The following is a 16277-nucleotide window of genomic DNA, read 5'->3' as shown; positions in this document are numbered from 1 at the left end:
AGCAGCAGCAAAGTTATTTATACATGCCAACATACCTCCTAACGCAGCCAATTCTCCATATTGGCAGGTGGTAATTGATGCAGCAGCAGAAGCAGGTGAAGGAATAAAAGCTCCCACGGCTAAGGAGATTAGGGGAAAATGGACAGATGCAGAGTATGCGGATGTGAAAGCATACGTGGCTACCTTTAAACCTGTATGGCAAGCCAGAGGATGCACAATCATGTGTGATGGTTGGACTGGCCCAACCAGACGCAGCATGATCAACTTCATAGTGTACCGCCACTTAGGAACTATATACCACAAGTCAATTGATGCCTCAGAGGCAACAAAAATTCTACTTATATTAATGGACTAATGGATAAAGTTGTGGACGAGATTGGAGAGGAGAATATAGTGCAGATTGTGACAGATAATGAAGCAACATATAAGCTTGCAGGACATATGTTGATGGATAAGAGAAAACATCTTTTTTGGTCACCATGTGCTGCCCATTGTATTGATCTTATATTGGAAGATATTGGGAAGAAGAAGAATGTTAAGGAAATGGTCGAAAGGGCAAGGGAAGTGACGACGTTTATTTACAACCATAATCAAATAGTTGCAATAATGAGAAAGTTTACGAAAGGACGAGAGTTGTTGAGGCCTGCGGCGACTAGATTCGCAACAAACTTTATAGCATTAGAGAGTTTATTACAGCATAGAGAAGAGTTGAGTGAGATGTTCGCTTCCCGAGAATGGCTCAACACAAAACATGGGAAGAAGACATCAGGAATACCGGTCGAAGTTGTGAACACCATACGGGACAACAAATATTGGAAGAAGGTCAAGGCGATCCTAAAGGTGATGGAGCCACTAATGAGGGTACTCCGTCTTGTTGAATCCGATGAAGCACCTGCCATGGGCTTCATATATGATGCCATGGATAAGGTAAAGCTTGCAATTCAACGTGATTGTAGAAGTTGGCAGACTTATTGGAAGATGATCGACAAGAGATGGACAAACCAACTCCATCACGATCTTCATGCAGCAGGTTACTACCTAAATCCTAGGTATAGATATGCCCAATCATTTGTTGCGGATGATGAAGTTCGTGTCGGGCTAAAAAATGTGATAAAGAGATTAGAGCCTGACTTAGATCTGCAAATAAAGGCATTAAATGAATTAGATACATTTGGAAATCGCCTTGGTAGCTTTGGAGATGCTCTTGCACAGCATGCAGATTAATTTCGGAGAGAGTACGAAGGCTCTCCAAAAAATTGCAGTAAAAGTTTTGAGCCAGACAACATCTTCCTATAGCTGCGAAAGGAATTGGAGTTGTTTTGCGCTCATTCATTCAAAGAATAGGAATAGATTGCAGACTAGAACATTAGATAGACTTGTCTTCATGCACTACAATATAAAACTAAGAAAGCGACGACATCATAAGAGCATTACAGCTGTCGATGACGGAGACTACTGTCCAATAAACTTGGATAATATTTATGATGAGGATGACCCACTTCTACCTTGGTTGGAAACAAGGGAAAAACAAATTGAAGAGGATAGTGAAGAATTGAAAATTGATGACCCAGAAATACGCAGAGCGCAACAAGAGAGTCGTGCAGATGTGTTGGACCCAGTAAGAGGGGCAGCGTTTATGCCACGTACAGATACGGCTCAAGATCAACAAAAGAGTACGAGCAGTGGTAGCGTGACCGTGTCGGATGAAGACGATGACCCCCCTGCCCCTGGTGCTGGCACTTCTGGTGTTGCTCAGCGCCCTATACAGCTGCCTAGAGATCGCGATACCGATGAACATCGACGAGGTGGTACACGAGGTCGAATTTATGAGTGTACCGAGTCACGATACAGCCAGCAGGAGGAGGGTACATCTAGTGGTGCATCGGGTCCGGGAGGTCTGGAACATCAGCAGGCTTATGGTCTTGGTTATTATGATGGATATTCTTATGGTCAATTGGATTATGATTATGATGGTTATACTGAGCCTGTTCCATCACATTCATGTTGGAGTAGCCCTCCCGATCAATATCCATATGATTATAGATATCCGCATCCAAATCCAAGTTACTCATCACAGCAGACGCACTCTCAATCTCAAGATTCTCAACACTGAGTATGGGCACCGATGGCTATTCGACGGCACCGGTAGATATCCTTATTCCGGTCGAGTCGTTGCCTAGTCGATCACCATCCTCTAGTTTCGTTGATCTAGTATTTCCTTCCGCACCGGATATTATGGATATGTAGCACCTACACCTATCGGACAGCCTCCCGATGGTGACGATGACGATGATGTGGAGGTCGAGCAACCACAAAAAGCGATTTTCATTTTGGTGGTGACTTGTGAGTATATATTTGTGTTAAGGTAAGTATTTGTTGCAGCAGACAGCTCACAACAGTATTATTGCAAGAAGCCAAGTACACACTTGACACTGCCGAACTTGTATTTAAAATAGCTCCCCCGACAACCAATCAAGTAATCCTTAATCAAGTTGCAGGGAGTATATCAGACACTACTAATTTTTTATTTTTTATTTTTTAATATTCTTGATGTTAGGTCATAGACAGGAATCACACTATCACAGTCACGTGCACCACACTGCACAGGACCACAGGTATGTTCGAGAAATTCCTCAAAAATAATTGCAAACACCTGATGTAAGATATTTTCATTTTACATTCATTCTAATATATCTATCATTGATAGTAGATAGTTAGAAAATTAAATATATGATCAAATTCAGGTTATCTGGTTCATAAATTCATCAGACAGTCCGATACAACTTCTCACCAAAGAGTGGACCGTTACACCACCATAAACATGTTCCAATTTATAAATGAATGCATATTTGGAATGCTTAGAATATTCTGGATTTAATCCATATTTTTTTGGCAAAAAAAAAATTTTGCGCCGTTACGGGCCGTTACGCCCCCGTATCACCGTTACGCCCCCGTATCCGTATCGGTTTTGGAGGACACCGTTACGCCAACCGATACCGATACGGGATACCTTGGCGGTATGTGTTTGTTGAAATGCTCGAATGGGATTTATGTTTAGATTTGGTTGTCACATGCTATCTTGGAATATCACATGTGGATGCTATTGGTTGGAGTGTGATTGGGGCTACGATATAGTCCAGGCAATCGGTAATGGTTTAGGATCGGTGGCCGTACTACTTAGCCACAATGGATACACCTAATGAATCCAAGTCGTACGTTGTTTGTCAACAATGGTTAGGCCACGCGGAATACTTACGCACTCCATGTCGATCAAGTCAACGTACGCTCGTACCAGTCGAGCTTGTCAAGTAACCCGATTGGCCCAATGTATGTTCACCATGTATGGACGCTACTGCTTGAATCTAAGGTACCAAACTTACCAGCGAAAGGCCCGTTTAACCTTGGTACCTCGATCCGGTAAGACTCATGAGCCGGGTATAGTGGTATGGGACACTGTGGTCGAGCTGCTGACCTACGCTGGGGCGACGAGCCTCCCTGTAGTGTCCAATGAGTAACCCGGACTCGTGAGCCAAATACGGTGGTATGGGATACTATATTTGAGCTGTCGGCCTACGATCAGGTGATGAGCCCGTAGTGATCTCAAGTATACACTAGGACTACGTTAAGGCAACGAGCCTTTCCGTGGTGACCTTGAGTATAAACTAGGTCTGCGTTGATGGTGACGAGCCTCTCCGTAGCGACCTAGAACTGCTATCGTATGTGATTTAACTAAGATTGACGACCCTAGATGGATCATTGTTTGGGTAAATGATATAAAGGGAGGTGCCTTAGCTTCCCAATCCTGCTGTATGAATATGCTTAATTAAGTATTAGTTAATACGATCATGCACCGCATTGCATGTGCTTTGGCGAGGAAGCGCATGTTTCGGGAGGATGTCATGCGTGAACGTGAGATGAAGTCGTTGAGGGAGTGTAGGCGCATGCATCATTATCATATACCATGCTTGCATTAACAAGAGTAATATAGGACATGATTGTTGTATTGCGTTATCATTACTGCTTGACTGAATTGATAACATGTTAACTTTTGCCTTATAGTTCCACTGAGTTGATCACTCACTCCCACGTTCTGGGACGGTTCTTTAAAACACCAACCAGACCCTGTCTTAGTTGCAGATGACGGCACGGCTTATGAAGCGAAGTCTGATTTTGATGTCGATGAGGAGTTCTCCTATATGCAGTATTCAGGCCGGTTCATGTAGGTCGTTTTCTGATCGTCGAGGCTACAAGAATTTCATGATGTAGATGGACCTACACCTTTTGATATTTTGTAATTTGAAATGATACATGTAACTATTTAACCTGGAACGTGATTGTACTCCGAAGACGCACTACCACTTATATGCTTTATTTATACCTATCATGGTCTTCCGCTTGCCTAATTTAACTGTCTCTGGGGTATGATATGCTGATTTGGTATAATCCCACTCATGTTTAGTGCACTAACATAGACAACATTTAATCACCATTATCCATGTTGCATAGGTGATGCGTTGGAACTCGGGAGTTGAACTTCTGCTCGACCCCCGATTTTCAAGGCGTTACAACCCATATCTCAGTCTCCAAACAAAGCTTAGGGCAACATGCAAGAAGAAACAACATAAGAACCTCGGTAGTCATACAGAATCCCCAATGCATCCACTCAGCAAAATATTAAAACTGAGGATATGCAAGTACATGTCCTTTTCAATAATTAACAGGAACAACATTAAGCTTAGAAATTTATGTGCTAACTAACACCCAAGATAACAAATCAGTCTTAACAAAGAACTAACAATGCAATTTTATATACACTATAGGCCGTATTTTATGGTGTCCAGAATCAGTAGCCTTACATAAATCCTTCCATAAGCTGCAAATGAAGGATAGTCACAATTTATCATTATCATCATCTAAGCCTTTTTCCTATTAATTGTAGTCAGCTACATGAATCCTCTTATGCCATTCCACTCTATCCGGGGCCACAACTTTAGTTATACCATAGGTCATCAAGTCTTTTCTTAATAACATTACCCACGTCCTTTTGGGTCTTTCCATGCCCTTTTAGAGCCATCGACTTGAACCAACTCCTAACCAGCACAGTCCTCGGTCTCCTTGCACATGAACCACCTAAGTCTACTTTCCCTAGTCTTTTTGCCTATTGCTGTTTTTCCTCAGTTCCCTCAAATGCATTCATTTCTAATTCTATCTTTTCTCATCTTGCCACTCATCCATCTCAACATCCTCATTTCGGCTACATATCCTGTGAACATGTTGTTCCTTAATTTCCCAACATTCTATCCCATAAAGCATGCCTGATCTTATAGCTATCCTTTAAAATTTTCCTTTCAGTTTGAGTGGTACATGACCATCAAATAAAACTCCCATGCCTCCCACACAGCTTGAATTTTATGGGCATCATCCTTCTCAATCTTTCTGTTCTCATGAATTATCGACCCAAGATTTCAAAATTCATCATTTTGGGAAACTTCTTTGTCACTAATCTTAACTAATCCTCATTTCCCTCCTATTGCTATTAAAGCCTTTTGATGATTCTAGTGGCACGTGTGACTTCTTCACGTGCGATGTCTCAACTTTATATCTTTCAAACCTGCCCTCTGTTATAGAGAGTGACCCAATCCTGATGTCTTTGCTTGAGGGGCCTTAGGAGCTCGTCGCAGTGCCAACGGAGATGTTTGAGAAGATTCATGAAGTGGTCGTCTGCCAGACAGTGAGTCTTGAGCTCAAGGACGTCAGTAACTCTGCTCTATTCACTTCTACTAAGATGCAGTGTTTTCAGTTTCTTGCAATATCATCGATGTAACCCATGATATATCAGTTATCCCAGCTGGGTGATAGAAAACCTAGATTTAATATCCATTTTTCATGGCTTCGTGCAATACATCGCACAATATCGCGATATATCCCGATACCAAACGATATATCCACACTCCCCCTTTATAAATTCTTAATGTAGCGTGCAATATATCAATACTGAGTGCAATATTTAAAGGGATAAAAGGGAACCAGCACTGTTTTGTCTCGAAAATCCTCAAGAATTCACCAAAAAATAATAATAATAACTATTTCCCAGTACATTGTAAAGTGATTTCAACCAATCAACTCTAGTTTGTTGGAAGAAAATCTTAAAGATTTCTTTGAAAGCGCGATCGGAAGCTTCCTGGGGCCGGATTCGGTGCGTATTTTTTAGTTTTGATTCCTTTCTTTCTTTCTTTTTTTTCTTTTTTATATGTTGCAAATAGTGTCAAATGGTAATAAATCCATGATTCTTCATGTTTTGCAAGAAAAATTATGCATTTGGAGCTTTGATTTTGATATTTGAGGAAGATGTGCCAAGTTGCAGAAAATTGACGGAAAATCGAAATTTCTCCAATTTGTCCCAAATCGGTTGCAATTTTAGTGTCCAAACACAAAATCAGAAATGTATATGACCTAATCTACATATTCTTAGCAATTTGGGGATTTTTCGATAAAAATTTATTTTTTATTAAAACCAATTATTTTCAAATTCTACAGGTATATTTCTAGTTTTCTACTTCTTTTTCTTTTGAATGTAATGCTTGTGCTTCCATACATGTGTTTTTACATTTACAGATTTTATGAATTGACTTTGAATATAATTGCTTTAGTTCAGTCAAACAACATATAGATTATGACCCTATACAAAGGAAACCTAATATGCACACGTGTTTTTAGTGATTGTTTTTAATTTCTAAGTGTATTGGTGTCGTTTTTAACAATGCTTGAAGTTTCATTGAAAAATTCGACCAATTTCCCAATGTTTCCCCATGTTTCCCAACAACAACAATAAATTACGCAATACAACCAATATATCCCGAGTTATAACTCACATGTATCTATATCCCAAGGGTGCAATACATTACACGATAACTATGCGGAAAACATTGCTGGGGTGGGTGCTCAAGTCATCTCATCTAATAGAAATGATCTCTTATGGGAATTCTTAGGAGTGAAGCCTCTTTAAATGGCCAAAGAAATAGTCGAGGAAGGGCATTTGATAGCAAGCTTAGGCTTGATTACTCCAGAGGACCCAATGGTGGAAGCCTTTGTTTCATCTACTCATGGAAAAAGATGGATAACTAATGCATATGGGGAAAATGATTGGAGTCTCATTTGGGGATCGTGTGGAAGACTATCATGAGTTGTTTTGGTTCGTTGCGAATTGTGGAAGCCAAAAGGAAGTTGTGGTGACTCCGTTAAAAATTCAAAAGGGGGTGGGATGATAGCACAAACTAGTAAGTCTTGTCTCGTCAATTAATTACGATTCAAGGAAGGGGGATGGAGGCATCAGGATGTGCAACAAGGCAAGATCGGTGTCCAAATGAAGATTTTATCTTAGAATGTTAGAGGGTTGGGGAACCCCCATAAGCAAGGGCAAGTAAAAGAGATCTATCGAAGATCAAAGGTGTGGATCATTGCCTTGAAAGAAACCAAGCAATCCGGTTTTTTTATTTTTTTTATTTTTTGGGAAGATTTGAAATTTAATTAAAAGGAGCTAAAGCAGCCCAAGAAAACAAAACAAACACAAAAGAAAAAGAAGTTGGCAACTTTACAAGGCCAAAAGTGAAAAGGAAAGAAAAAGAAGAAAAGAAGAAAAGAAAAAAAGAAAGAAGCTATACAACTTGAGAAATCAAACCAGGAGGAGGGTAAAAGCATAACTGAACTGCCGATAAGAAAAAGCAAAGGGCCTCAAACCATAAACCCCTGAATGAACTGATTATTTAAAAACTTAACCAAGGCCGACCAATCCTTCACGTCACGAAGGATTTGAGCTGACATCCTAGAAGGAGGTGAGGAGATCCTTCGAAAGCACCAGTTGTTCCTCTCCATCTGAATCTCCCAAAGGGCAGCCATAATATGAAGGTGCCAGACAACTTTGAGGTCAGAGATGAAGACGGAGTCATGCCACGCGAATAGCGAGTCAGGGACGAGGCATGACCTAAGAGGAGTGAAACCTTGCAAGAATCAGAGACCAAATTCCAATTGCATAAGGGCAATGCAAGAAGCAGTGGGAGATGGATTCAACCCCATTCATGCAATAAAGACATGCTTGGGAGCAACATCCCCCTCCTTTGAAGGTTGTCCATAGTAAGAACTCCTCTAACCAGGATCCAAACGAACGTTGACACCTTAGGAGGAGCTCCATATGACCAAAAGAGGAGAGGAAGGCTAGAGCAGGTTGAGAGTTGCGATTCTTGATAAGATGCTCACAGGATTTGGAAGTGAAGAAGCCTGAGGAGGAAAACTTTCACATTAAGGATTCTTCAATTCTAGAAGTACATTGGATTCCATGCAACAACTTCAAGAAGTCTAATATCTCGTCTAACTCGCTTGCAGTGAAGGCCCTCATGCAAGGGGGACACTAGTTGCCTGATCCGACAAAGGAAAAGCAGTTAGCTAAAGAAATGGATATGGTCGAGGACACCCTAGCCAAATTAGGAAAGGTAGAGGCAAGGGAGTGTTAGAAACCCAACAATCCTGCCAAAATTTAATTCCGGTTCCATTTCTTAAGCTAATGGAGGAGCCTTCCTGGAATAAGGGCTTGGAGGAGGAGATGGCCTTCCAGACTGAGGAAGATCTATAGAGGGAGGAATGCTTAGTGAACTAGCCCCCTTCCTCCACACCTAAAGGGTTTAGGGCCCCAGCTCTTCTCAACCAAGTCTAGTAAAATTGGGCAGTGGTATGAAATGGGGAGGGGAGAGGGCTTGCTGAGAAGCTACAGGGAATGCCTCAACCCACTCAAAGGAAACTAGAAATCTATCTAGCCCATTAGTCCAAGTGTAAGATCATTAAGATTGTTTCCCCCAACCCAGTAAGAAAAGAGTTTCTTGCTTCTAGTGATATGGCAAATTTTCAAGGGAGAATCTGACAACATTGAAGTCGCCCCCCAAGGCACCATGGGAGAGACTACATGTCCTTTATTACATTCAAATCGTCCCAAAATAGGTGTCTTAGGGGCATAGAGCAAGGGCCATAGATGGAGGTGAATATCCATTTGAAACCTGAAGAGGGATCTCTGAGGAGAACCTAGATGGCAAAGGAACCTATCAGGTAGTCTTCCTTAACCCAAGATTTGGAATCCGATGCTAAGATAATACCCCCTGAAGATCCCACGACATCCAAGGAGATCCACTCTTTGGATCTAAGGCCCAAATAGAATCTAGGTCAGAACAACTTGTCAAGGAGAGTTTAGATTCCTCGATTGTGATAATCTGCGTTTTATGCTTACGAAGCATATTCTTGACTTGAGATATTTTCCTATTGTAGCCACAGCCTCGCACATTCCAAGAGAAAATCTTCATTGGGAACCTATTTGCCCCTTCTTCCTTTCTTAGATGAATGGGAAGTGTATCCTACTTCATAGTTGATAAAAGATTTAAGGTTCACCAGTTCCCTCCAGCCTTTTGGGGATCTCGCATTTTTCCTAGCAGATAGAGCTGCTTGTGCTCCTAATTCTTCCATAAAAGCGATATAATCCTCTTTTGTGGTCCCAAAGGACATACTCACTGACCTCCCAAATTCCATGTAAGCCTCCTTGATCCAGTGGGGGTTCTTGCCTCTGGAAAGGATTGAGCCAGGGCTCCATTGATCAGCCTGAAGAAGGGGCTCATGGGATTCCGGAGGAGGTAGGTTATCAGAAACAGACTAAAGGGGAGAACTCTCAAGAACCAAGACGGAAGATATGTTAGAATAAGGAGAGGTAGCAAGATGGGATAAGGGTTTGGTTTTGCCGGAATCAAGGCCCAATTGACATTATCAGGCATTGATGGAGGGAAAGGCATTAGGGAAGAAGGGAGGTGACGACCTAAGGGCACAGCGGTAGGCAATTTCTCAAGCAAGGAGGCTTAAAGAGCCTGAAGGGGAAAAGTGAGAGGGCGACAAGAAGGGGTCAACCCTGGCATAGCTAAGAGGGGGGTGGGAGATAAGACGGAGGATTTTGCCGGCGAACACTTTTGGGCGTTGAGGGCAAGGGATATGGATAGGAGCTAGCATCAACGATTGAATGAACAGAGATGGCGAAAGATCACCGTGGTCCACTGAGAAAGGAGAGGAGGGCTTGATGGAGACACCGCCCATGACGTCATCACTAAAGGCGTTGTCCGAGTCAAACTGAGATGAAGAGATAGAAGCCACGAGAGAGTACGTGTCAAGGAGACTGGGCAAGGAACAGGATTTGAATTGAAGGTGATCTCTTCGAGGATCTCGCAAGGAATACGTGTCAAGAATTGGGGGGCTTTCTTCCGAAGGAACATTAAGAGCGCCCTCCTCGAACAGCGCGGCAAGAGAAGACGCCTTATCCTTAACCTATGACAAGGGCGGCTAAGGCGGGATATAATCGAGTCTCCCTTCTTCACATGGTTGGAGGAGAGATGGGGTGCTTGAGGTGGGAGCTGACGTAAGGTAGAAATCCGCATTACCTCTCCCTTCACCACCTATCGAAACGAGGCACCTCTAGCTGCTCGAGATTGGGACAGCTAGCATCACGTGTGAATCATGCGAGAGAAGATTGGGACGTGTGGTTGTCTATCAAGGATCCTAGGATGTGTCATTAGAAGAAGAGGGGGGTGGGGTGATCCCGATCGTTGATGGTTAAGAGGAGAATTGACGATTGGGGATGGTGTTGTCCCGGCACATGTCCAACAGCGGCGTTCCCCACACCATTCGGTGGTCCAGTAGAGCACACCGCTAGTTGTGCTCCTTCAAAAACAATCTCCACCATCTGCGGGGGTCCACCATGGGAGCTGAGCTTTGCAGAGGAGACCGTTTCTTCATGAATTCTAATGAGCAGACGGTCTTCACCAATGATAATTGGGATGCTAGAGACAATCGGCTGCAATTTTTGTTTTCGAATTAGGATTTTTGCCGATCGCAATTCCCAACCAGATTTGGTCGTCGGATCAAACTGGACAACTTCACCGATACATGAACCCAACACAAGAAGGAATTCCAAGTTCCAGAGCTCTAGGGGAATGCCTCTAAAGTGGTACTAGGAATCCACAGAGCAGAAGAACGAGAAATCATCCCGTTTGCATATGGAGATCACAGGGCCAAGCTGGTTCATAGCTCCCTGCAGGATGATGGAATCCAGATTGTTGTTAGGTTGGAGGTTGAGCAGGACTTCGAAGTCTCCCAAGGGTTTGAGACCAAACCTACCCTCCATGAGCTTAGAGGTCTCCAGTAACCATTCATTTAGATCGGCTAAAGAAGCTTTGGGCCAACTTTGAACAACTAGGCTATGAGAGTAGAGGACGAGACCGTCGGGGATTAGGGATGAATCCACCATGACTTCTGGCCCTTTCGATGTGTTGATCATGTCAATCTTAGGGGTTGGGGGGTTCGAAATAGAGGGCACATTGGGTGCAAGCGTAGTTGGCTTGAAGGTCTAAGAATCGCCCTTCCGCTGCATCTTTGTAAGAACAGCCTTTGGCTTCAAAGGCTGAGACTCGATTGGAGGCAATCGGGTAGGAGAAGGGACTACTTCCTTCTAGTAAGGGGGATGATCTTCTAAAGGGTGGGGGTCATGGCGGGCCATCTGCATCGAGATACAGCAGCGATTATAACCTAACTAGTTTCAGGTAAAGATGGCCTTAGAGGCTTCTTGGAGAGACCCTTGTTGAACGAAGGCGAACCCTCTAAGATCAGAGGAGCCTTTCTTCCAAAGCAGAACAACTTCTTTGACCTCCCCAACCTCCTTGAAGACCCTAGTAGCATGTACTCATCCCATCCTTTCGGAAGGTTAGAGACGTACAAGGTAGGGTAGTTTGCAAATCTGGAGGTAGGAACATGCTTCGTGATGTTTCTTTCTTCCTGTAAGAGACTATTTTCGAACCAGCATCCTCCGGGCTCCTTTGGTCAACTGGAGATGGCAGAACTTTCCCCAAATTGCCCCTGTGTTGTCCTTTGAAATGGCGATGAGGATTTCTCCCCTTAGGTCGAAGCAAATTCCCTAGTTGTTGTTTGTCAAAGAGAGGTTCCTAAGCTCTTCCTAGATAGAAACTTGCATAGGATCTAATTTCTCTCTCTTCTGGTTCGGCTGCTTCTGTTTCTGCATCTACTCCCTCGCGACATTTCTATAAACTTCATACTCCACAAAACCTGTACATGAGGTCGGCGATCAGCAACAATAGTGCCTTTTCCATGGAAGACTCCAAGGAGAACCTCCCACTCAAATCAAATCCGCCCTTCAATCTCGAGCCAACGATCGCGTTCCTCCTTTTCCATCTATTTCAACCCCTCTTGTCCTTGGAATTAGAAATTTTCTTTTTTGTCTTTATTGTTATAGCCCCATAGAAAAACCCAAAAATTCAAGTTGCAAACCAAGCAATCTGTTGGGACTAAGACACGCCAAATCAACTATTCTCATCTTCATTGACAACCCTATGGAACTTAGGGGTCCAAATCACCCAGTTGCCCATCATAGATACATAACTAGATACAAGAGAACCTACCTTACTAGTAACTTTGAAAAAGGCATAGAAAGTGACCTTTACCCACACAATGTGCCCAACAAGAACGTGATCCAAGAACCATCACTAGGAAGGAAAGAGATCTGCCTTCCGAAAAAAGACGACTTTGGGAACTGCTTAGAACTATGACAAGTCGACAACTTTTTCTGTAAGTTTTGAAAGATTTCATCATTTTGGGCCCCAAATTAGTGATAACAAATTTTCAGGATATGCCATGTTTTAAGACTATTTTATGATATTTTACGTGGTTAAATGTAAAGATCTATTAAATTTGGTATGAGTAGTCAACATCTGTTTATGTTGTATGAAGAATGAAGAATCGGTAGATCATCTGCTCATTCATTGTCCTTTCATTGGTAAGATATGGTTTGATTTTTTTTCGTGCTTCAAAATCAGTTAGTGTCTAGCTAGCTCGGTGGATAATCTTCTATCAGCCTGGAATGGGGTCAATATAGGAAAGATCAGGAGGAGACTTTGGAGGATGGCTATTTTGGCAGTCTGGTGGTCTATGAGGGAAGAAAGAAATGGGAGATGTTTCAGGGGTACTTCGATTTCTATAGAGGTGGTTGTGTCCAAGGCAAAGTGTCTTCTAACAGAATGGGCTGTTAATGTAACATCCTTGAAGGATTATGATTTTCGCTTTCTAGGAGGTTAGCTGAGTTTGCTTTCTCAGCAAACTCCTCCTCCTTTGTATTTTGTTTTAGTTTTAATGTACACTCCGTTATCTTTCAAAATAAAATAAAAAAGGGTATGAGTAGGACTAGTGCTCGAGATAGTAGTTTAGGGTTTCTTTTGGTTTTGCTTACAAAAGAGGTAACGAGAAGAAAGATATTCTTATGATGTTATGAATGGCAGGTTGTTCCTCCTATGAATAAAATATTTAACATTATGGTGATCCTGTTTGGGGCTTCTTCAATTGCCCTCACCAGAAGTTATGCCTAGGTTTCCTCCAAAGGCTCTAACCTAGACTACACGGTGATAGGCATTTTTATGATTTATCTCGTGCTTCATAAACCACTGATAGTCTTTTCTTTCTTTCTTTCTTTCTTTCTTTCTTTTTTGCTGGATTGAGAGAGCTGATCAGCCTTTAGTCTATTCTAGGACAGCAGAAGGTACCCACTACCAATTTACTCTCACCTTTTTTGAAAATTTTGATAGATTTTGGATTTAAATGTGATTCATTTTGATGATTTTGATTTGTGTAGAATGGGGTACTTCTCTAAAGCATCCTTTATCATAATCCTTCCCAGGGTAAAGAATGCCTATAATTTAAAGGAACTTTCCAGATTAGCTTTGTCTACGACGCGTGAAAGGTTTTGGCAAAGATACAATCCATCGAATAAGATAGGTTATGGGATTGGAGGTAGTGCCAAACAAGACAGGCTTCCTGAAGGGGAGAAATTCTTAATGCTTTGGACATAACTAAAAAACTAGAGGAGATGGTCATGAAAGTTGATATGGAGAAGCTTAGAGAATAATTGTTTCTAATGTGGGTCATAAAGAAAACAGTTGGGGGCTCAAGTGGACAAAATGGATTTGATGGTGCATCATTGTAGTCCAATTATTCATGCTAATAAACGGGGATAAGAGAGAATTGTTTGAAGTCTAGATGTCTTAGGGCAGGAGATCCCCTCTAACCCTAGTTATGGGTTTAATTTTAGGTAGCCGGATGCCTGGAGAATTTTAGATGTATCAATGGGCAACTGAGATCAAGTGTTTTACCACCTTCAATACATACATGACATGATTCGGTGAGCACTTTTTATTTTCGATCATTTTTTTTATTTTGTAAATTATGTTAAATCAGTGTCAAATTGTTATAAATCCATGATTTTTCCTGTTTTGCATGAAAAATCATGGATTGGGAGCTTCGATTTCGAGATTTGGAGGAGAATGACCGAGTTGCAGAAAATTGAAAAAAATAAAAAATTCCCAATTTCTCGCAAATTGGTTGTAATCTTTATGTCCAAACATAAAATCAAATATGTAACCTGATCTAGTGATTCTTCTTTTCCTTTTGAATGTATTGCTTGTGTTTCCACACGTCTTCTTACATTTATAAATTATATAAATAGACTTTTAATATACTTGCATCAATTCAGTTAAATAGTGCATAAATTAGGACCCCATACATAGAAAACCTATTATGTGCCCTTGTTTTTTGCAATGTTTTGATTTATAAGTGTGTATTGATGTCTTTTTTAAAAATCACTGAAGTTTCATTGAAAAAGTCGACCAATTTCCAATGTTTCCCCATGTTTCCAACAACAACGATACATTACGCGATACAACCGATATATCCCATGCGATAACTCATACATATCTGTATCCCAAGAATGCGATACGTAACGTGATACCGATATTTCGAACACTGAGTGGGATCAATACCAAACCAATATCACTAGATTAATTGCAGAGTTCATGTGGCGTAAGTGGGGCACCCAGCCCCTTCATTACCTCCTCTCCTCTCAATAACACTGTACTACAAGGTGTTCGTTGTGTGCACGTGTGTGAGTTTGTGTGTCTCCCTTAAAACAATGCTGACACACCACATTGTCGAATTTGTTGGTTTACTACGTATCAATTGATAAGAGTCGGACACAAAAGACATGGAGAGGAAAAATAACAGAATAAAGAAACAATCAAGAGACCTATATATCAAATTTGTTGGTCTACTAGGTATCACCTAATAAGAATCTATGTGCATCTTTCCCTTTGCTTATTTAGCAACATCCAAAAACACAATTGCCTTAAAAAAAAATAATCCAATTATTTGGATGGTTATGATTGAAGTATATGCATGTCCTGCCTCCCATGGTTTTGTGCATTTTATAATATTTCATTCTTGCTGAGTACAGTATAATCCTCAATGAGCTAGGACATTGACATATTTATATTTAATGTCTCCTTTACATGGGAATGTCAGGAGCTTGGTTAAAAGTTTCTCACCTTTTTTTCACTTGGAGAGTGCGGTGGTCGTGGTGGAGAGACGACTAACCACATGGCTTCACCGGCTCAGTTGAATGACATAAATGCAATGTAAATGACCGCCAATATCTATGAATCTAGTCTCATGGTTTGAATATTTACCGTGGATTGCCCATGTACCCCACTTCTCTTGTTATGTATTGCAGAGATATGCTTATATAATAGATTCATGCATCCATGCTCCATCAGATAAGTATTTGTGTATGTTTATGCAAGGTTATTTTCAGTGTATGAAAAGGGTGGAACACATAATTTTTATAAAAAAAATTGCATTTTTGCATGGTACGATTTCTCAACTATCCAAACTAATTCCATAGGAAATGATACAGAAGTAATAAATCAGGTGCCAAATTACTTTGAAGTGCAAGAAATGAAAAAAAAAAAAAAATTTACCTGTAAATTTTTAGACACTGCTGTTGATGACCAGCTTGAACCATTTGTTGAACTAAATCATGCAGCAGCGGGATAATCCTTGGTGGAATGAGAGTTGGAGGATTGTATGCTGTATTTTCTAAATTTTTGCCTTGAAGCTCAGAATGATTGGTGGAAGTTGGGTTCCTACCATTGGAATCACCATGGTGCCCTGGTGATCCTGATGATGGACGCATATTGTTTGGGAGGGATTCAAAAAGACGATCTGGTTCCAGTGGTTTGCTGAAATCAACATGTCAGAAATTACTTTGAGGACCACTATAATTGCATCCTTACATCACAATATACTCCTTTTCTGTTACTATTTCTTTTTCTTTCTTTATAAATGCTTCTAATCCTAACACATCA

The 16277-nt window shown here is 41.3% G+C and overlaps 1 protein-coding gene across 3 annotated transcripts in view; it reads right to left on the bottom strand.

Moving 5' to 3' along the window:
• Positions 1-16277, bottom strand: part of LOC131252508 (exocyst complex component EXO70A1-like) — an 84018-nt gene that overhangs the window by 40666 nt on the left and 27075 nt on the right. For 2 of the 3 annotated variants that reach the window (XM_058253093.1, XM_058253085.1), the window contains exon 4: positions 15891-16151. The exons of the other annotated variant lie outside the window; for it this stretch is intronic. In XM_058253093.1, coding sequence (XP_058109076.1) covers positions 15891-16151 — 261 coding nt within the window. The remainder of the gene's footprint in view (positions 1-15890; positions 16152-16277) is intronic. 3 annotated transcript variants of the gene reach the window in all.

Source organism: Magnolia sinica, chromosome 1 (assembly GCF_029962835.1).
Source record: "Magnolia sinica isolate HGM2019 chromosome 1, MsV1, whole genome shotgun sequence".
Classification (NCBI taxonomy): Eukaryota; Viridiplantae; Streptophyta; class Magnoliopsida; order Magnoliales; family Magnoliaceae; genus Magnolia; species Magnolia sinica.
Note: the sequence above shows the minus strand (reverse complement) of the source record. Positions and strands in the feature narration are given on the sequence as shown.